This window comes from Myotis brandtii, unplaced genomic scaffold (assembly GCF_000412655.1).
Source record: "Myotis brandtii unplaced genomic scaffold, ASM41265v1 scaffold465, whole genome shotgun sequence".
In the NCBI taxonomy this organism is placed as follows: Eukaryota; Metazoa; Chordata; class Mammalia; order Chiroptera; family Vespertilionidae; genus Myotis; species Myotis brandtii.
In genome coordinates, this window is record NW_005367775.1 from 1,006,081 (window position 1) to 1,028,461 (window position 22,381).

The 22,381-nt window shown below is 38.2% G+C and overlaps 1 protein-coding gene across 1 annotated transcript in view; it reads left to right on the plus strand.

Moving 5' to 3' along the window:
- SUGCT (succinyl-CoA:glutarate-CoA transferase) overlaps positions 1–22,381 on the plus strand; it is a 602,125-nt gene that overhangs the window by 170,969 nt on the left and 408,775 nt on the right. Inside the window, exon 9 of the mRNA XM_014547166.1 lies at positions 21,946–22,017. Coding sequence (XP_014402652.1) covers positions 21,946–22,017 — 72 coding nt within the window. The remainder of the gene's footprint in view (positions 1–21,945; positions 22,018–22,381) is intronic.

The following is a 22,381-nucleotide window of genomic DNA, read 5'->3' on the forward strand; positions in this document are numbered from 1 at the left end:
AAATGTGGAACTATATTACATATGATATTTGACACAACCATTTATTTCTGCACTTACAGAATACCTTATTGTTAAAGACCTCACTTTTAAAAATTATATTTGTCATCCAGGTCTTCCTTACTTCATGGTATTTGGTTTATGCAAATTAATTGCCCTCACATTTTCTCAAAATACTAAGATTACTGCCTATTTTTCTTAAGCTTTCTGTTATTTGCCTGATGTTTTGTTCCCCGATCACTAGTACTGATATTTTATACATTTCTTCCCTGCAATTTCATCTCTTCCAAAACAAAATTAAAGCCTTTATTTTTCAGCTCTATGCATTTGCTTCCCCTACACTAATAACTGAAATTTTTATTTTGTCTTTCTTTTAGTGTCTAATACTCCAATGACTGTGTCAATGTTTGTTTGTTTGTTTGTTTGTTTAAGAGACAGTATTTAATTGCCACAAAGAAAGTAAGAAACGATAGAAATGAAGAAAAACAAAAATATTTAAATGATAGCAGAGGGAGTAATCCAGAAAAGCCCTAGTAGAAACTTCATACAATGAATAATGAATCTGAGGAAATGGCAAAATGTGTAAAGGATAGTTTTCTTGTCCTAAGAATGATAAAGTCAACCAGCTAAGAGGAGGAAAATGAATAGGATAAGAAGAGCAACAGGGTATTCTTATAACATGCTCCACTTTACCAGATTCACTCCAGTGAGATGGTGATAGCGACTTCCATCTTTGGGTGATCTTAGTACAGAAGAGGAGTCTGTATCAAGGATCCTGGAGTGTAGCTCAAGGAAATTGTAATACCATATTCAGCAAAGCATCTACATAGTAGAGGAATGCTTTTCAAAGTTCAAGAGCATGATCCTAAGGGATGTCCCACTGCTCTGGTAAAAGGGAAAACTGCGAACTACCTATGGGCCCTCAAATTCGGTATGAAAGAGCCCATGAGAGGACTGCTCTACCTCAAGAAGCATGGAGTCAGGACAAGATAAAAATCAGAATGTACGACCTGTCATTTAGAGAATATGTCAAGATTTAGGCTACTTCAACATACGCTTACAGGAATGAATGCTAGTGATTACGTTATATAGGTCAAACACAAACCATTAGGAGGAAGGTTATTTATCATCAGATAGCAGAATAAAAGGTGCAGCTCATCCTAATTTGCACCCAGCAGGTGGTCAGATGCATGTAAGACCCCTTAGAATTCAAATTCTTCCTGAGGGAATAGGAGGCTCACTGCATTTTCTAAGATTAAATTTGGAATTGATTTATTTTATACTAGAGGCCCTGTGCATGAAATTCGTGCCTGGGGTGAGAGGGTTGTCCCCTCAGCCCAGCCTGCACCCTCTCCAATCTGGGACCCCTCAGGAGATGTCCAACTGCCGGCTTAAAATGTTGAATATCAGCTCATTTTATTGAGTTAACCGGCAGTCGGACATCCCTCTCACAATCTGGGACCGCTGGCTCCTAACTGCTCACCTACCTGCCAGCCTGATCACCCCTAACTGCCTCTGCCTGCCGACCTGATTGCCCCTAATTGCCCCCCTGCATGCCTCGTCCCCCCCAACTGACCCCCCATGCTGGCCTGGTTGCCTCCAACTGCCTCCCCCACCAGCCTGGTCACCTCCAACTGCCTCCCCCACCAGCCTGGTCACCTCCAACTGCCTCCCCCACCAGCCTGGTCACCTCCAACTGCCTCCCCCACCAGCCTGGTCACCTCCAACTGCCTCCCCCACCAGCCTGGTCACCTCCAACTGCCTCCCCCACCAGCCTGGTCACCTCCAACTGCCTCCCCCACCAGCCTGGTCACCTCCAACTGCCTCCCCCACCAGCCTGGTCACCTCCAACTGCCTCCCCCACCAGCCTGGTCACCTCCAACTGCCTCCCCCACCAGCCTGGTCACCTCCAACTGCCTCCCCCACCAGCCTGGTCACCTCCAACTGCCTCCCCCACCAGCCTGGTCACCTCCAACTGCCTCCCCCACCAGCCTGGTCACCTCCAACTGCCTCCCCCACCAGCCTGGTCACCTCCAACTGCCTCCCCCACCAGCCTGGTCACCTCCAACTGCCTCCCCCACCAGCCTGGTCACCTCCAACTGCCTCCCCCACCAGCCTGGTCACCTCCAACTGCCTCCCCCACCAGCCTGGTCACCTCCAACTGCCTCCCCCACCAGCCTGGTCACCTCCAACTGCCTCTCCTGCCAGCCTGGTCACCCCATGAAGCCTGCTATTCAGTCATTTGGTCATCCCTCACTAACCCCCCTGCTGGCCTGGTCGCCCCACACAGCCTGCTGTTTGGTTGTTACTGTTACTGTGATGGCATCCTGGACAATTTGCATATTCCTCTATTATTAGTATAGACTAGAGGCCCGGTGCATGAAAATTCATGCACTCTGGGGGGGGGGCGTGTCTCTCAGCCCAGCCTGCATGCTCTCACGATCAGGGACCCCTCAGGTAGGGTCCAGTCCCATTGCAGCATGGCTCTGGTTCCCCAGGCCTGCGGGCAGGGGGGTAGGCATCAAGAGGCCAATCTGATCACAGCATGGCTCTGTTCCCACAGCTCCCTCCTGCTGCGCTGTGGGTGGCCAGGACACACAGCTCCCTCCCATTGCGGGGGGCCAGGACTCAGGACTGACTCCCGCTGTTGGCGGCCGGGACCCAGGACTGACTCCCACCGCACCCCCGGGATCCAGGACTGACTTCCGCTGCGCCGGCTGGGACCCTAGCCTGGTGTTCGGTCGTTCATCCAGACATTTAGGTTGTGATGGACCCTGGTTCTTTATTTATTAGGATGCTTTTGGGGCTTTTCACAATTTGGTCTATACCTTCTTGTCTAGACTCATTTTCCACTGTCTTTGGATACTTTGTGACAACCAAACATGTTCTTATTTTGTGAACCATATTAGTATTAGCATATGTTCTTTTACTCCACCTAGAATGCAGTCTTTTCTCTTCACATCAAAATCTTGGGAGTTGTTACCTCTTCAAGACACTCTAGTCAATCTATATTGGATATGCTCTTTGACACGTATCTTAAGTAAAGTTAATGCTCAGTGAATATTTGTTGAATTAAACATCAGATTCTTTGGGTAGCTTTGGTAATTTATGTCATTTAAATTAAGCCTATATAGCCCTAGCCGATTTGGCTCAGTGGATAGAGCATCAGCCTGTGGACCTATGGGTCCCAGGTTCGATTCCGGCCAAGGGCACATGCCTGGGTTGTGGGCTTGGGCCCCAGAAGGAGGTGTGCAGGAGGCAGCCAATCAATGATTCTCTCTCATCATTGATGTTTCTCTCTCTCTCTCCTTCTCCCTTCCTCTCTGAAATCAACTAAGAAATATATTTTAAATTAAGCCTATATAAACTAATCAAATAATTAACATGATTTGAGATGGTTTGTAGCTCTTCATCCCTGCCATCTTAGAGAATTAACCAGCTGTAAAAACAAACATCATCTCTAAAACATACAATCACTAAGATTCACTAATACTTCATTTTGAGAAATTTTCATGATTTAAGAGTACATTAATTGTATTAAATAAAGCAAGTTCCAGGAATTATATTTTATAGCTGTTTGCCCCAGCAGGTACTTACTGTTTTTGATTGAATGGCTCCTCTGAGATGGGTGCTGTTATTATCAGATTAAAAATAGGATGACTGTGGCATAGAGAAGGTAGATTGCCCAAGTCACAAAGTAGCAAGCAGCAGAGCTCACACCTTAACCTTATGTGTCCTTGTCTCTGGTCCATATGCTCAGCTGTGTCAACATTTATCAGGGGTATAATTTTCAATTGAGTGTCTTTTCACATTTAATTCTGTTGTTACTCTTTGGCATGCCAATCTCCCAGGACTACAAGGACTCCGAAATGTTATGACTAGTGACTAGTGACTGCAGAAAGGTATTAATGTTACTGCTGATGCATTTCATATCCAGCAAGAAAGTGCGTGTCAAAATTTCTGAAATCACAGATTATTTTATTAGAGATAGGGCTAAATGTATTTGGCAACAAACTTTGAAAATATATTTACAAATCGAATTGTCAAGAGCTTTTGTTTGACTTTCCTTTACAGTACCTGTTTTTCAAAATAATTGGGGGAAAAAAAATCTTCTTGTAAATGGTCAACAGTTGCTTTTAGTTTCCTTTTACTTTCTAAAAATGTTACCAAGAACGTACATGCCACATTTTACTTAATTGCATTTTTATAGACCAGCTATTAACCTATTGAAAAAAGTAGCTTAAATGGAAACACTGACATAAACCTCATTACACTGGCTCCAATGTGTTGCTATCATAAAGCATTCATCTTCTATATGTGTATGTTTTCATACGATACTATTGAGAAGGTAATGGAAAATTAACGTTGCAATGGAGAATTTGATTCTGTGTAGATATTTTTAAACACTCCAGCACAGTGTATGTTTACAACATCAAGGGGTTTATTTGGAATTAAGGTTTATCATAAATTTTATGATATTTAAAACAGATTTTACAACTGGCCATATATTATTTCTGCTCCCCATTTTCAAGTTTTTTTCTCATTTAGTTTTGGCCAAAATATTTGTTACATGTCTCTCTTTGGGCTAATAACAGTTTACTTATAATTAATTTTCAATAAGAAAAAAAAACAAGTCTTTGTATTTCAAAGTGATCAATTACAGTTTCTTTTATGAATTATTTTTTGACATTTAAAGTTTAAAACATGCTCTGATGTGGTGGGCTAATGTGATAAATGGTAGAAATAGTTGAGTCTGAAATAATTTTAAAGATACTATTATTGTTATGATCATTATCATTGTTATCATCTCAACATTATCTTTGGTCATACTGGTGTGGGCAGGGAAACTTGCCTATATAGTTTCATAAAGAAAAGAAGCCAAGTGTGGGGAACTAAAGCAGTTGAGATAATGACAGGAATGTGGGAATATGTGCAAGCTTGGAGGTGATTTATTTCCATACATACTTGATATATGTGTAGATATGTGGAAATAGTAGAGGTGGAAGAATTTCATGATTTGAGACTCGATAGTCATTCCTTATCAATCTAATCAGCCTGCACCCTGCATATCAATTTGTGAAACTTGGGAAGAAATCAGCACTTTTCCTCTAGATCTGGAGCTTCTACCACATTGCGGTTGCTTTGCAGGAAGGGGTTCGAGAGCGTTGATCTTTTTAAACTGTGTAACTGTGGACAAATTACTCAACTTCTCTGTGCTTCAGTTTCTATACCTGCAAATGGAGATAATAAGAGTGTCTAGTCTAGCTGATAAGGCTGCTGAGAGGCTTAAAAGCATTTTTATATACTAAGAATTCAATAAATGTTACTATTATGGTTTAAATAGTGAGCAGATTTAAGTTATTTTGAACCAGCATGGCAGAGCAGAGCTGACAGACTCTGGTTCTCATCTTTGTTTCTTATTTAAGGGTGTTCAGCTAAGCTCCTGTAAACTCTGAGGCCCGATTTTCTTACGAGTAAAGTGGGATAATAATACAGGCTTGTTGGAAAAAGGGGATTATGTATGTAAATTGCCAAGCATGGAGTCAGACCCAATAGTGTGTGCTCGATGAATGGGAACCATTATAATTATTTACAAAAAACACAGTAATAATTAGATTGAGTGCCTAAGGACACTATGTTTTCACAAAATATCATTACTTTACCCAACAACATAAAGAACAAAGGTCAGTGTTCTTAGAAACTCATGTAGTTGAACATTACCTCTCAGCCAAAAGAAATATATTACAGAGTAAGTGGTTGTAAATGCTATGTTCTATTTATACATGATGAGGGTGCTGTGAACTCTGGAGCCACATTTTAAATATCATGTGTGTGAGGGCTTTCTTGTTTTTTACCTTATAAAATGTCCTCATTTTAAATGTCTCTAAGTGCATGTAAACATGTATAAAATAGGCCCAAACACTCACAATAAAATAAGCAAGATCTTCCAGCCAGACCATTTTCTTTCTTTTTCACTGTTTTATTACAATCCTCCTATCAGGATTTCATGTTTGATCTTAAAATCACAGAATTTTATAGCTGGAAGGAACCAGTCCAACACCCTAAATTTATAAGCGAGAGAACTCTGACATGGCAAGTTTAAGTGATTTGCCTGAGGCTCTCGAGGACGTTAGTGGGAGAATCCTGGTCTCTAGCCTCTGAGCCAGAATATTTAGGGAAGAGAAATGACAACTGGATCCAGACAAAGTTGAAGCTTTTATAACTCAGGAGAGGTGGTTTGGAATCCTCCTAAGTGGCTCTCAGCATACGTGTGTACGCCATAAAGCATACAGCTGAAAGCAAGGGAGAAAGTCGTGCTGGGGATGGCTGTTGTGAAATGACTTGGCTAGAGTAATAAACTGTTTATAGAAGATATTGTGATCTAAGGAACGTTCAGGTAACGATAATCTAAGGATGTCAGGTGGAACCAGAAAGGCAAGCATCAGGTAAGTAGAGGGGTAGTCCATTCAGAGTCAGAAAAGCAATAGCACCTTAGCTCCAGGCGAGGCTCTGCTAATTAATAGCTTGAGGAAGTTGCTTATCTTTCAATGCTTCAGTTTCCTCAACAGTACATTTATAATAATACCTATGTATTATGGTTGTGTTGGTAATCAAACAAGGTAATTCATGAAATAAACTTAGCATTGTGCTTGGCACATATGGTAACCACTTACTAAATAATAGCTGTCACTATAATAACCAGCGATCCATGTCTTTGTGGTGGGAGATCTGTTACAGGGAGATGAATTCTACCCTAAAGAGGGTGCTTAGAGAATTTATTAAGTTCTCAGAGTTTTAGCAAAGTCATCCACACTTTAGGATAACAGTCTCCTCTGGACAGATGAAAGGAGCACTTGGTAGAGAAACTGAGGTGACACCGGTTCCCTGAACTTGTCAGGAAGGTGGGTATTTAGTATTCATAGGGAGTGCAGTCCAGGGAATTTTGTGCTTTCCAGTATATACAAGTGAGCTGAATATTTCTTAGACTCAAGAGGCTCTGAATCTAAGACAAATTCCAGTGATTTTATCCTGACTAGACTCAAAGATGGTCACACTAGTGTACTTTCCTCCTGGGCTCCTTTAGACAGATGAATTCTAAATAACATCAGATTAATACTTATTGTAATGAATTACTTTTAGATGTGACATTTTCTCAAGTTTTTTTTTTGCTGCTGCTCCAAAATTAATTTTTAATGGTTATGATGATTGGATATAGTTATATTCAAGGTTTAGGTTCTAAAGTGCTGCTCTAGGTTTTAGTAAGGTCAGTAAAAATCCACCTGAAATTCAGAATACTGAGGAGCAAATTTGTTCCCATCACAAATTTCTGATATGTGCTAAGAGACATGAAAATCTATGGTTCTTCTTAGTACTTTACATGGCTTACTTTCTATCTTTTGTTAATGGAGTTTCATGGGAGTTCTGTGCAACCTGAAGCAGCTTGAGTCAACAGATCATGTGGACATGATATATGTTCAGCCTGTCCATTAAAGATTAATAGAATAGACAAATCCACAAATAATAAGTCACATTTATTTGTACAGTTCTTACCACTTTAGGTCTTCTCAGGTTCTTCTTGGAATATAGATATAAACATTGAAAACTAAAGCCAAAATACAACCATAAAAAGAAAAATTTGAAACAAAGTGTGACAGAACAACATTTTGTTTTTATTAGCCCTCTCATTTCTCTCTTTATCCACTGGTTCATACACTTTGACATTAGACCTCTTGAAAGTATCTTATTCTTATTTGTATTTCCAGTGCCTGATATAGTACCCATAAGAATATATGGTAGGACACAATAAATATGTATTGAATGAACAAATAATGGTGGTTTGCCTTAATAACCCCGGGATAAGGAATAGCCTTTAAATCTGGAGAACTTTTGGATGTTTTATGCTATGTGCTGAATACTCTCTTTTTTTATCTTAGTAAGAGAACCTGTATTTGATCAAATAAAATAAATGCGAAAATTCTTTGAAAGTTGTAATATGCTCTGCCCAAAGTAGGCTTCGTCAGTACTTTGTGTTATTACACTGAGAACCTGGAAAGACCACACTCTCTGAGTAAGGACCAAAGTCTAGGAATATATTGCAATAACCAACTTTAACAAAGGCTAAAGCCAACTCATGATAAGTTCAAGGCAGTCTTTTAGGTAATTCAACCTGCTGGCCAGAATAAAAACTAACTTCAACACTGTGGAATTTTCTAGGAAGTTAACGTCATCCAGAGGCTTAGCAATATAACCTTTATAATGTTTAACACGTAATTGAAAATTCGTAGGTGTGATAAAGTTGAAACAGTGACTGATAAGCAAGAAATAAAATAATCAGTGGAGGCAGACAGAGATGAACCAGATATTAAATATAAGAGGCAAGGACTCCAATAATAGTCATTATAAATGTGTTAAAAATAGAGGAAAAGATGGTCAAAATGGTGATGATAAAAAGATAGGCTATTTCAACAGAAATATAAAATTAATTAAATGGACACTAAACAATACCAAAATATATCAGAAATTGGAACTCATTAGATGAATTTAACCACAAGTTGCACACAGTAAGACAGTATTAGTGAATTCAGGGAGAAGTCAATAAAAATATCCAAACTGAAGTTCAAGATAGAAAAAGTAATGGGATAAAGAAAAGAATGTAAGCAAAAAAAAATATAATATATATGTAGATCATGCTCAAAAGCTCCAACACGTGTTATAATTTCAGAAGGAGAGTATAGAGAGAATGGGATTAAGCAATATTTGAAAAAGTAATGACTGAGAATTTCCCTAAACTGATGAAAGATATTAACCAACAGATTCAAGAATCTCAGGCAACTGAAAATCGTCAACATCAGAGTCTAATGAATCTTCTGAAATGAGGCCAGAGGTGGAGAAAGTCATATTATCTTTGAAGAGCAACATAGAGCATAATGACACACTTAAAAAAATCTATGGAGCCCTGGTTGGGTAGCTCAGTTGGTTGGAGCATCCTCTGGATGCGCCAAGGTTGCGGGTTTGATCCCTGATTGAGGCGCATGGAATCAACCAGTGAGTGCATGGGCAAGTGGAACAACAAATCAATATCTCTCCCTTCCTCTCTCTCTAAAAAATAATCAATAAATAAATATTTAAAATAAATCTATGGAAGCCAGTAGACAATGTAATGTTATTTTTAAAATGCTGAAATAATAATAATAATAAAACCCTGTATGGTATAAGACCTAATATTAATATGATGTTCTTTCTTGACATCTGATGCCAGGAGGCCCTCAAGTGGGCTTAATTGCAAGTTCCTGTCCTCATTCTGCTCAAGTAACTGAGGTCCCCGAGCCAAACCAAGTCTCCTTAACTAACAGACCAGGCACAGGTTCTGTTTATTCCTGAGTAGTGTTTCAGTTCCTTGCCAGCCAGTGGAATTATTCAAACAAGTCAGTCACATTCTGTGGGAACCAGAGGATGCCCTGCCCTCTTGATGCTATCAAGCCTGCTTCCCCCTGACCCTGGCTGTTCACTTTGTTACTGAGTGCAGTTCCCATGTGGCCCTGTATGTGCACAGTGTCGTCCTCCCTGGGCTGTGGGTATATGTGACTAGTAAACTGCTGTTGATCCTATCTGTCCAGTTTTGGGTGTTGTGTTTGGCCATCCCCTAACTCTAGGGCAGGGGAGTCCTCCTTCACCCATGAGGTGAAGAGGATGTAAGATTAAAAAACTCTGCCAACCTGTGAGGAAGGGAGAGGGAGAGAGAGAGATAGAAACATCAATGATGAGAAAGAATCATTGATGCCTCCTACTGGGGATCGAGTTCGCAACCTGGGCATGTGCCCTGACCAGGAATTGGACCATGACTTCCTGGTTCATAGGTTGATGCTCAACCACTGAGCCACATCAGCCGGGCAAGACAAAGAGAGAATCTTAAAAGAAGTGAGAGAAAGACAGTAAGGTAGCTATAAGGGAGCTCCCATAAAACTGATTTAACAACAGAAACATTTCAAACCAGAAGTGATTGGCATGAAATATTTAAAGTGATGAAAAGCAAGGACCTACAATCAAGACTTCTCTTTCCAGCAAAGCTAGCATTTAAAATCAAAGGATAAATAAAAAACTTCCCAGAAAGAAAAAGCTAAAGGAGTTCATCACCACCAAACCAGTATTCCATAAAAATGTTAATGGGGCTTCTTTAAGAAGAAAGAGAAAAACAAAAAGAGGAACATAGTTATAATGCATAAAATGGCAATAATATGTACTTATCAATAACAATTTTAAATTAAAGTTGCTTAAATGCTCCAATAAAAAGATATAGGGTAGCTGAATGGATAAGAAAATAAGACCCATATATATGCTGTCTACATGACACCCACCTCAGAACAAAAGGTGCATACAGACTGAAAGTGAAGGGATGGGAAAAGATAATTCATGCAAAAAGAAATGCGATAAAAATCTGGGGTAGCAATTCTTTTATCACAAAAATGGACTTTAAAACAAAGACTATAGTAAGAGACAAAGAAGGACACTGCATAAATGGAGCAATCCTACAAGAGGATATACCCCTTTTACACAATTATGCACCCAACATAGGAGCACCTACATATATAAAGCAAATGTTTTTAAACTATATATTTTATTAATTTTTTAGAGAAAAGAAGGGAGAGGGATAGAGAGATAGAAACATACATGATGAGAAAGGAACATCATTGACTGGCTGCCTCCTACATGCTCCCATTAGGGGATCGAGCCTGCAACCTGGGCATGTGCCCTGTCCAGGAATTGAACCGGTGGCCTCTTGGTTCCTAGCTTGATTCTCAGCTGCTGAGCTACACCAGTGGGCTATCAAGCAAATCTTGATGGACATAAGGAGAGAGGTTGACCGTAATATAGTCATTGTGGGGGATAATGACACCCATTAACATCAGTGGATAGATTTTCCAGACAAAAAAAATCAACAAGGAAACAGCAGCATTAAAGGACACACTAGATCAGGTAGATTTAATTGATATTTTCAGAGCATTTTTCTCCCAAAGCAGCAGAATATACATTCTTTCCGAGTGCACATAGAACATTTTCTAGGATAGACCACATGTTAGGACACAAAACAAGTCTCAATAAACTTAAGAATATTGAAATCATATCGAGCATCTTCTCTGGCCATAAGGGTATCAAACTAGAAATCAGTCATAAAAAAACCCGGAAAACACATAAAAACACATGGAAGCTAAATAAGGTTACTAAATAATTAGTGGGTTAACAATGAGATCAAGGAAGAAATCAAAAGATACCTTGTGACAAATGAAAATGGAAACATAACAACCCCAAATCTTTGGGACACAGCAAAAGCAGTCCTAAGAAGGACGTTCATAGCATTACAGGCCTACCTCAAGAAACAAGAAAAATATCAAATAAACAATCTAACCTTACACTGAAAGGATCAAGAAAAAGAACAATAAATAAAACTCAAAGTTACTAGAAAAATGGAAATAATAAAGGTCAGAGCAGAAATAAATAAAATAGGGTCTAAAAACACGATATAAAAAAGGAATGAAACTAAGAGCTGGTTCTTCTAAAAGATAAAAAGATTGTACACTTTTAACCAGACTCATCAAGAAAAAAAGAGAGCAACTCAAATAAAAGAAATGAGAAATGAAAGAGGAAAAAATAACAACTGACACGACAGAAATATAAAGGCTTATAAGAAAATATTTTGAAAAACTATATGCCAACAAATTGGACAATCTGGAAGATCTTGATTAAATTCCTAAAAATATACAGTCTCCCAAACTGAATCAAGAAGAAACAGAAAATCTGAATAGATCAGTTACAATTAACAAAATTGAAGCAGTAATTAAAAAACTCCCAATAACTGAAATTTCTTGAGTGGATTGTTTGGTGAATTTTACCAAACATTCAAAGAAGAACTAATACCTGTGCTTCTCAAACTATTGCAAGAAATTCAAGAGGAGGGAAGACCCACAAGCTCATTTTACAGTGCCAGCATTATCCTAATTAAAAAACAACACAACAGCTAAAGACATTAAAACAAATTATAAGCCAATATCCCTGATAAACATAGGTACAAAATCCTCAACTAAAGGTTATTAAATTGAATTCAGCAATACATTAAAAATATCGTATACCATAATCAAGCTGGATCTATTTTTGGGATGCAAGGTTGGTACAATACCTACAGATCACATTTAATGCGATACACCACATAAACAAAATGAAGGATAAAAATCATATGATCATATCAATAGATGCAGAAAAGTGTTTGACAAAATCTAGCACCTATTAATGATATAAACTCTCAGCAAAGTGGTAACAGAGAGATCATACCTCAATATAATAAAGGCCAAAAATGAAAAACCCACAGCCAGCATCATGCTTAGCATAGAAAAACTGAAAGCCTTTTCCTGAAGATGAACAAGACAGGGATGCCTGCTTTCACCACTCTTATTCAACATAATACTGGAAGTCCTAGACATAGCAATCAGACAAGGAGGAGAAATAAAATACATTTAAATTGGAAAGGAAGAAGTAAACTGTCATTATTTGCAGATGACATAATACTGTACATAGAGAACCCCAAGAATTCCACCAAAACCTATTATAACCAATAAATAAATTCATTAAAGTAGCAGAATACAAAAAAATATCCTAAATAGGTTGCATTTTTATACACTAATAATGAACCAGCATAAAGAGAAATTAAGAAAAAATCCCATTTGCAATTGCATTAAAAACAAAAGCCTAGGAATAAATTTAAGCAAGGAGGTAAATTATAAGACACTTAAGAAAGAAACTGAAGAAGATATAAATAAATGGAAGCAAGTACCATGGCCATGGATATGAAGAATTAGCATCATTAAAATGTCCATCCTACCCAAAGCAATCTATAGATTCATCGCAATTCCTATCAAAATACCAATGGTGTATTTCACAGCAGTAGAACAAATAATCCAAAAATTTATATGGAACACAAAAGACACCAAATAGTGATAGCAATCTGAGGAAGAACAACAAAGTTGGAGGAATTGTGCTACCTTATATCAAACTATACTACAAGGCTTTCGTAATCAAAACGGCATGGTATTGGCATAAAAACAGACATATAGATCAATGGCACAATGTAGAGAGCCTAGAAATAAACCCATGCCTATATGGTCATTTAATATTTGACAAAGAAGGTAAGAACATGCAATAGGGTAAACACAGTCTATTCAATAAATGGTGTTGGGTAAATTGGATAGATACACATAACAATATGAAACTAGACCACCTTTTTATACCACTTACAGAATAAACTCAAAATGGATTAAAGACTTAAATGTAAGACTCAAAATTCTAAATCTCCTAGAAGAAAAAATAGGCCATAAAATCTTGGACATCCTCTTAGTAATTTTTTCCCCCTGCTATATCTGCTCCAGCAAGGGAAACAAAAGAGATAAGAACCAGTGGGACTACATCAAACTAAAAAGTTTTTACACAGCAAAAAGGAAACTATCAACAAAATTAAAAGAGAACCCACTGAATGGGAGAACATGTTCTCTAATGATATATCTGATAAGGGGTTAATATCTAAAATTTGTAAAGAATTCATACAACTTAACACCAAAAAACCTCCAAACAATCCAATTAAAAAATGAGTGGAGGACCTTAATAGACACTTTCAAAGAGGACATACAGATGGCCAATAGACATATGCAATATGCTCAATGTCACTAATCATCAACAGAAATGGAAATTAAAATTGCAATGAGATATCACCTCACCTCTGTTAGAATGACTATCATTAACAAATCCACAAACTACAAGTGTTGGAGAGGATGTGGAGAAAAGGGAACCCTCATACACTGTTGGTGGGAATGCAGGTTAATGCAGTCACTGTGGAAAGCATTATGTAGTTACCTCAAAAATTTAAAAATGGAACTGCCTCATGACCCAGTGATTCCACTTCTGGATATTTATCTGAAGAAATCCAAAACACTAATTCAAAAGAATATATGCATCCGTATGCTCATTACAGCATTTTTTTACAATAGCCAAGCTATGGAAGCAGCCCAAATGCCTATCAAAAGGTGAGTGGATAAAGTGGTGGTACATATACACAATGGAATAACAAAGAATGAAATCTTACCATTTGTGACAGCAAAGGAAAGTAGAGGGTATTATTCTAAGTGAAATAAGTCAGCCAGAGAAAGACAAGTACTATATGATTTCACTTATACGTGGAATCTAAAGAACAATATTAATGAACAAACAAAACAGAAACAGACTCATAAATACAGAGAACAGACTGATGGTTGCTGGAGGGGAGGGGCATTGGGGGACTGGGCGAAAAAGGTGAAGGGATTGAGAAGTAAAAATTGGGACTTACAAATATATGGTGCCAGGTGGGTACTGGAAATATTAGGGGAACAGTTTATAAAGTATACGATTGTGTAACACCTGAACCTAATACAAAATAATTAGGTATTCCTGGGCTCATCTACCCCTCGTTACAAGTTCCATTTCATAGATGACACTGTTCTTGACTGGTAAGCAGTTTGTGCCTCATAGCCATCTGGCTCAGCCAGCTCTAACACCATAAGGTGAACTGAAGTGTTGGTGATAGGAAATAGTGCTCTATATTTGTCACAATGTACTCTCCCAGTCCCAAAGCCAGTGACTGCTTGACATTCCAGAGAACATTCTCATGGCAGTGAGTTAAACTTCATGGAATGTCTTTTTCCAGTGAATGATGAAGTCATTTAGCAAGGGTTACCTTTTGTGGAAGAATGTGGTGTTCAAAATTAAGTAACCCAAAGGCTTAACACTTGTGTTCTTTTTTTTTTTTTGAAATAGACACTACCAATTATATGCACTTTATTTAGACCAGAGAAAATATTGATAAATCCACACGGGTAGCTTACGAGGGTGACGCAGAAGGTTCCAGTTTTTCTTTTTTCCATTCGATCATCTGATAGATTAAGTTGATGCAGAACTTCCTCCTGTGGTTTTACATTTTGAAAGCTCAGTAGTTAGGGCATCATCAGATGGGGTCAGCATGCCTAGAAGCTCAGAAAGCAGAGCATCTGGGAAGAACAGAAACTTCCAAGAACAACGGGAATTCCAGACTGACCCTCCTATTTCTCTGCCTTCACATCTGCTCACTATTCCCTGCTCCTGTATTTCACATCTTTACCCCCCAGTCATTCGTATGGTCACATTTCACATCTGAAACTGCTCTAACTAGAGGAGCTAAACTCTGAACCCTCATGCTCTTTACATATCTTTCCATATCTTCCAATGTGATGACTTGTGCCATTTCCTTGGGACATCTAATCCTTTACTAATAAATATTTCCTCAGCCTGAAAAACACCTCTCTCCAAAGAGAGGAGGTTTATCATGACTAGAATGTGAAGAGAATCATCTCATTTCTGCGTGACCTTCCAACCAGCGAAACTTGTCACCCTTGGATGAGCACAACCCACAGAAAGAAGCATCTTTCCTCAGGAATAATAAAATCTGGTCTCCTCTGTGGAAAAGCTTAGTTCTGGCTTTGTCTTTTTAAAACTAAAGATAAATATCACACGATCTCACTCATATGTGGGATATAATGAACAACATAAACTGATGAACAAAAATAGATCCAGAGACAAAGAAACACCAAACAGACCGTCCAACCTCAGAGGGAAGGCAGGGGAGGTTGGGGAGTTAGAGATCAGCCAAAGGACTGGTATGCATGCATATTAGCATAACCAGTAGACATGGACGCTGGGACGGTGGGGGCTTGTCCTGGAGGGTGGGGGTAGCCGGCGAGGGTTCAATTGGGGGAAAGGAGACATACGTAATACTTTAAACAATTAAAAAAAATTAAAAAATATTAAAAATACAAAACAAAACAAAACTACAGATATTTGCTCCTACTGCCCACCTTTTCATGCAGAAGCAATTGCTTTTTTCCACCTGAGGCTTGACTTCCTTACACAAGGAAGAGACACCCTAGTCATGAGTGTTTGCAGCTCAATTGGATGCTTTTGATCTGTGAGGGTGTGCATGGCCTGTTGTCACTTACCGTGCCTGGTATAGAGAGTGAGGCAACCGAGGATGAGGAGTTATTTGTGGAGTGGATGAGGACCCAGCACCAGGATCTGAGGGCTGGGAATGCGCGCGGGAGTTCCTTTTATGCAAAACCCAGTATATAGAAATTGTTTAATAATAAATTTTTATTGAGTACCCAACTTTTATCAGCAACTATTCTATGTCCCTCCTACTGTGGCTCTCACCTCACACTGAAGTTGTTTCACTTCAATAACCACTGAATGAAGCATTTTACTGTCTGACCTTCCCACCTTGCATGTTGAGTTACTTTTATTATGAGAATTTGTTGACTTCACAGGATTCTTATGCACTGTCCTATCCATAGAATCCTCCTGTCTTCACCACCTGTTTCATCCTCAGCCCATTGTTCATTGCTCAGTAACGTTCTGGGTATTTTTCCTAAACTTGTATCTCTGTGTCATATCCATCTGATAGAACCCTAAATCTAGTGAATGTAAATATTCATGTATTCCCTGTAACTGAGTGATGATGGAAGAAAGCCACTTCATTGGGCTCTCAGCACTTCAGCATGACAGTGGTGCTTACTGGGGTACTCTGCTCTCTTCCTCTTGGTAATGATCCATCAGCAGGTCTCCACTCCTTTCAGTCTTCTAGTCTCATGTCTCCCAGCCCTACTCTCATTTGATGGCCTCACCTCTTCCTTCATCACAAAGCAGAAGGATCCAGTGGGAACTTTCACCACCAGCTGCCATGGGGCCTGGCTCTGCACCGTGCTCCCCCTGTGCCCTCAGTCCCTTGCTCATTCTTCACTTCTTGGATGTTTGCATGTGCTGCCTCCATTTCCTTACCTGTTACTTAGTCCTTGATCCACTTCAAACCGAATTCTGTCTACATTGTGATACCAGGGCCACATTCGCTGAGGTAAGGAAAGACCGCCTGTGGGCATTCGTTAGTGCGCATCTTACTCTCTGGCTAACTCCTCTTCTGCCCTCTTTCAAATGGGGGTGGCCTTCAGACTCATCCTTGGCTCCCGTACCTCTCCCTGCTCTGCAGTATGAACTCTTTCTAAATGACCTCACCTATGTGATAGCTTTAGTAATGGGTGACAAGCAAATTACTCCCAAGTTTTGTCTACAGTTCAGGCTTTCATATGGTCCCCAATACCTACTCATTTGAAATTTCCTCTGGATTATCACAAAAACTCCTCAGACACCTAAATGCCATCCATGATGCCTTCCTTTCCCTTATATTTCAACTCTTAACTGTCATGTTCAAGTCATTACCAACTGTAGTAGATTTTAACATCTAAATATTTCTTAACTTTATTTCCTTCCATCTCTGTTGTCAGGGCTCTAATATTATATAGCAGCATGTTTTGGAAAAATAAAAATAAAAATGCTGACCTCTTTTTTACAACTGTAATACTTTAAACAATAAAGATAAAAATTTTTTAAAAGTTGAGATAATTGTAGATTCACATGTATTGTAATAAATAATAGAGACAGATTCTGTGTACCCCTTGTACAATTTATGCCAATGGTAACATCTTGCAAAACTATAGTATAATATCACAATCAGGATATTGACATTGATATATTCAAGATACAGAACATTATCATCACCATAAGGATGCTTCCTATTGTCCCTTTTAAAAAAAATGATTTTTAGATCAATTTTAGGTTCACAGCAAAATTGAACAAAAAGAACAGAAATTTCCCATCATACCACTTTCCCCCATACATGTAAAGTCTCCCCCATTATCAATATCCACGTACCCCTTACCCAGGAGTAGTATATTTGTTACAATTGATGAACCTACACTGACACATAATGATCATTCAAAGTCCATTGTTTATATTAGGGTTCACTCTTGGTATACATTCCATTGGTTTGGACAAATGTATAATGACATGAATCCATCATTATGGTGTAACACTGAGTATTTTCATTGCCCTAAAAATCCTCTGTGCGCTACCTATTCATCCTTCCTCCCCATCCTGCTCCAGCAACCACTGATCTTTATATTGTAAAAATAGTTTTGCCTTTTCCAGAGTGTCATATAGTTGGAATCATGTAACATATAGCTTTTTTAGATTGGCTTCTTTCACTTAATAATATTTATTTAAGATTCCTCCATGTCTTTTCATGGCTTGATAGCACATTTCTTTTTATGAGTAATATTCCATTGTCTGGATGTATCACAGTTTATTCATTCCCCTGCTAAAGGGTATGCTCTTATCAAATGGTCACTTGGCCACACCCTTAATGTTTTCTTCTGACCATAATTTCTCATTTTTCACAACATAGAGTGTCCCAAAAATGTATTACATACTTTAACAGCTGATAGTTCAATTTTGAAAGTGAAATGTATTTTAAGAAACACTGCCTTCATAATTGTTCAAAGTGTGTGTATACATTTTTTGGGGACACCCTATAGATAGAGAATTTTCAAATCCTTAGTTTCTGTTTTCTTTTTGCTTAATCATTTTACCTTTGAGTCATTTCTCTTTTTTCACATTGTACTATAAGCAGTCAGGTGGAGCCAAGTTGTACCTTCAACATGTTGCTTAGAAAGAGCTTTAGCTAAACATCCAGTTTCATCACTAGCAAGTTCTGCCTTCCATGAAATACTAGAACATGAACACAGTTCAGCCAAGTTTTTCGCCTTTGTAACAAGGATCACCTTTCCTTCAGTTTCCAATAACATATTCCTCATTTCCACCCGAGACCTCATCAAAATGATCTTTACCGTCTATATTTCTACCAACATTCCATTCAGATTGACTCAGGTTATTTTTTAAGAAGACTAAGGCTCTCTCCACGGTGCTTTCTTTTCTTTCTGAGCTCTCACCAGAATTCCCCTTAATGGTTTGTTCATGGCAATGTAGATTTTTTTATTTTGTACCTCAAAACTCTTCTAGTCTCTATGCATTACCCAGTTCTAAAGATGCTTCCACATCTGTAGGTACTTTTTACAGCAGCACCTCTCTTCTCAGTACCATTTCTCAGGTTGCTATAACAGAATAGCATAGGCTGGTTGGCTTAAACAGCAAACATTTATTTCTTACAGTTGTTGAGACTAGGAAGTTCAAGATCAAGGCATTGCAGATTTGGTGTCTGATGAAGACCTACTTCCTGGTTCATAGATGGCTGTGTTCTTGCTCCTAATATCATCTCACTGGGGTTAGGATTTCAATATGTGAATTTTTTTTTGGGGGGGGGGGACCGATAACATTTCAGTCTACAGCACAATGTAGTATTTTTTTTAGAAAGTTCTTATTAAAATATATTTAGTAAACACTGTAGCAACAAAGGAGGGACCAAATAAGTATTTAAAGCACTCATAATCTTACCTTTATTTCTATAAGACTGTGATTAGGTGCTTTTTAGTCTAATCATATTCTGGTGGCTTAGCTGTTATTCACTTTCCTGTGACCATTAGTTATCTCTGCTTAAGTTTTAAAAAATTATATGTCAGTAAAGATGTATTTCATGGTAGGTTTCAAGCTTAAGGAAGAAACAAGCATTTCATCATTAATTAAAAGGAAATAACCTCTCCCCCCAAAATGTAAACGTGTTGAACATGTTACTAACCTAAATTTTTGAAAACCTTTCCTTACATTATACCTGTCAACACACATTGTACTTCACATAAGTTTTGCACTCCCCAACTTCCTCTTCCTTTGCAAAAAGGAGAGCAAATATACAACCTGTGTGTTTTCATAGTTATCAATGGCTTGTTGAGATATCTTCGCTCAAAACCTTTCATCTCTCACTCACAGCTATATTTCAGATCCCTTTTGGTAGTTTAAGAAACACTAATGCCTTATATATAACATTAACTTTGCTTTGCCCTGTGGACAGGGCAAATGAATGTTTAAAGTAGTTCATGTGATATCTTTTTAGTAGCATTCATTAACAAACCAAGCAAAAATGTAAATAGGATAAACCTGTTATACTGTTTTCCTTACAATCCATTTTAGCCACAATTCTACTACATGGAAGCAATCACTTGATTGATTCATTAACAATTTATAACCATTTATTAATTGACATTCTTCAGATATCATGTTAGTCTTAGTAGGAAGAATAAAGAAAAAATACAATCTACCAGCTCCACTCTACCAGTACTGTACCACTTTCTATGGTGATGGTGGAAATGCTCTCCATCTACATTTTCGAATATGACGGCCACTGGCCATGTGTGGCTATTGAATGCTTGACGTGTAGCTAGTGTGTCTGTGGAATTGAACCATTAATTTAATTTTTCTTATTGACAGTTTCATTGGGAAATAATTCACATACCATATAAGTTCACCCATTTAAAGTATAGAATTCAATGGTTTTTAGTGTATTCACAGAGTTGAGCCGCCATTACCACAATCAATATTAGTACTTTCCATCACCTCAACAAGAAACCCAATGTTCATTAGCAGTAGCTCCCCCGATTTTTACAACTTCCTTAGACCTAGGTAGCCATTAATCTGTCTCCACAGATATGACTATTTTGGATTTTTCATGTAAATGGAATCACATATATAATCTTTTGTGACTAATTTAATTTAAGTTTATTTAAATTCAATTGCCACATGTGGCTAGTGGCCACCATAAGAAGCAAGTGAACTAAAAGACCAAGTACAGATGCTTAAGAAATGCTGAAGGCTGAGGAGAAGATACTCCTGCAAGACAAGTAAGAGAGATTAAAGATGAAACTTAGAGATGACACGTTTCTGGAAGATGGGATAATTAACAGTACTAAATAATAAAGAGGGGTCAGGGTGGTTGGTGAAGAAGGGCAGGCAGGTGGCACTTTTATACCATTTAGAGATGGAGGGAAGATCACTTGAGAGGGATGACAGGATTGATGGAAATTCTGCTTTGTTGCTGTTAATATTTTTAGTGTAGGCATGAGCCTATAAGTAGGCAGTAGACAAGGATCCAGTGGAAGTAAAGAAGTTCAAGGTGTTTGAGCAGGGTTCTGGAAGATGTTAGTTAAAGCAGCACCAAGGTCATTAGCATGGGAGTAAGCCCTGCTAAGAAAGATAGAGGTCATGTTTCTCAGAGGCAGTAGTGAGAGAAGAAAAAGTAGGCCAAGATACATTGAAATTTTTACATAGAAAAGAAGGGAAACTAAAGGAATGTATTTACTTAAAGAAAGTGGTAAAAATCTTTCTGAGTGTAAAGTTTGGTTCCTCAAAACTCTACTGTGATCAAATGTGGAGAAGAAGGTGCTGAGAAGTTCTCCAGAGAGGCTAGGATTATGGGACGTGGGAATGTTGATTACTTCTCAGTATTGCTGGCTAAATGTCTGTCTCTCCAAAAAGGGACAGACATTTTCAGGTAGATAAACCACAAGAGGTCCAGGATCCAGCTATGTCCATTTTCACTTACTAAAGAGTGAAAACTGTTCACAATTTTGCATCTGAGGTTTTCAAAGATGAAATGTAGTTGCATCAGTGCATGCGTCCCTCCTCTTTCCCATTCCTTCCTTCTGCTTTCATTTTTCCCATCTATTCATATAGTTTGTAGAAAACAATGTACCCTCTTGCTTTGTCCTACAAGAAAAAAGTGGAAACAAAACACAAAACTTTGGGAAAATTCAACATTATTCGTGTTGTAATGAATACAGAATTTCACATTATGAGCTGTAATAAAATTCCAGTATTTTCTTCATTTTCCTAGATTATTCCCCCCTCCCATGTTATAAAACTGGAAGAGCCAGAAAGTGCTTTGAAAATTCCAAATGAAAGCCACTATGCAAATATAAGTGGAAAATATACTAATTCGTTGATACTGACTTAATAACATTGCTTCAGAACCAGCTTTTTATATAGAAGTTTTAAAAATTAAAGCCAACTTTTGTGGTATTCTCAATATATAAAATTATATATTTATGTGTGTATTTTTTATTTTAGGCTTTTAAAACCAAGGATGGCTATCTTGTAGTTGGAGCAGGAAATAACCAACAGTTTGCTACCGTGTGCAAGGTAACTTGTGATCTTTGGGGTGGGTGGATGATATATGCAACAACTCATTTAGCAAAAAGCCAGGAAGGTTTAATTTTGCCTAGAACAGTGTTGCTAAGTATATAAGCAATGCAAGAGCCTCCTGTGTTAGACTTAAGTTAAAGTACGCCATTTTCATGTTTATAAATGCCAAGTACAGGGTCTGAATCAGCACTCTCACTGTTTTATTATTTTTTTCTGCGTTATCGGGCTGTATTTTGAAATGAAGAATGATAGTAACTTAAATTATTCTAAAACCTGACCTGTCTGCCAGTCCAAACAAAAGGAAACAAACAATAACAATAACAAAATTAAAGGGATCTTCAACACTAGTTTTTGTCCTCAC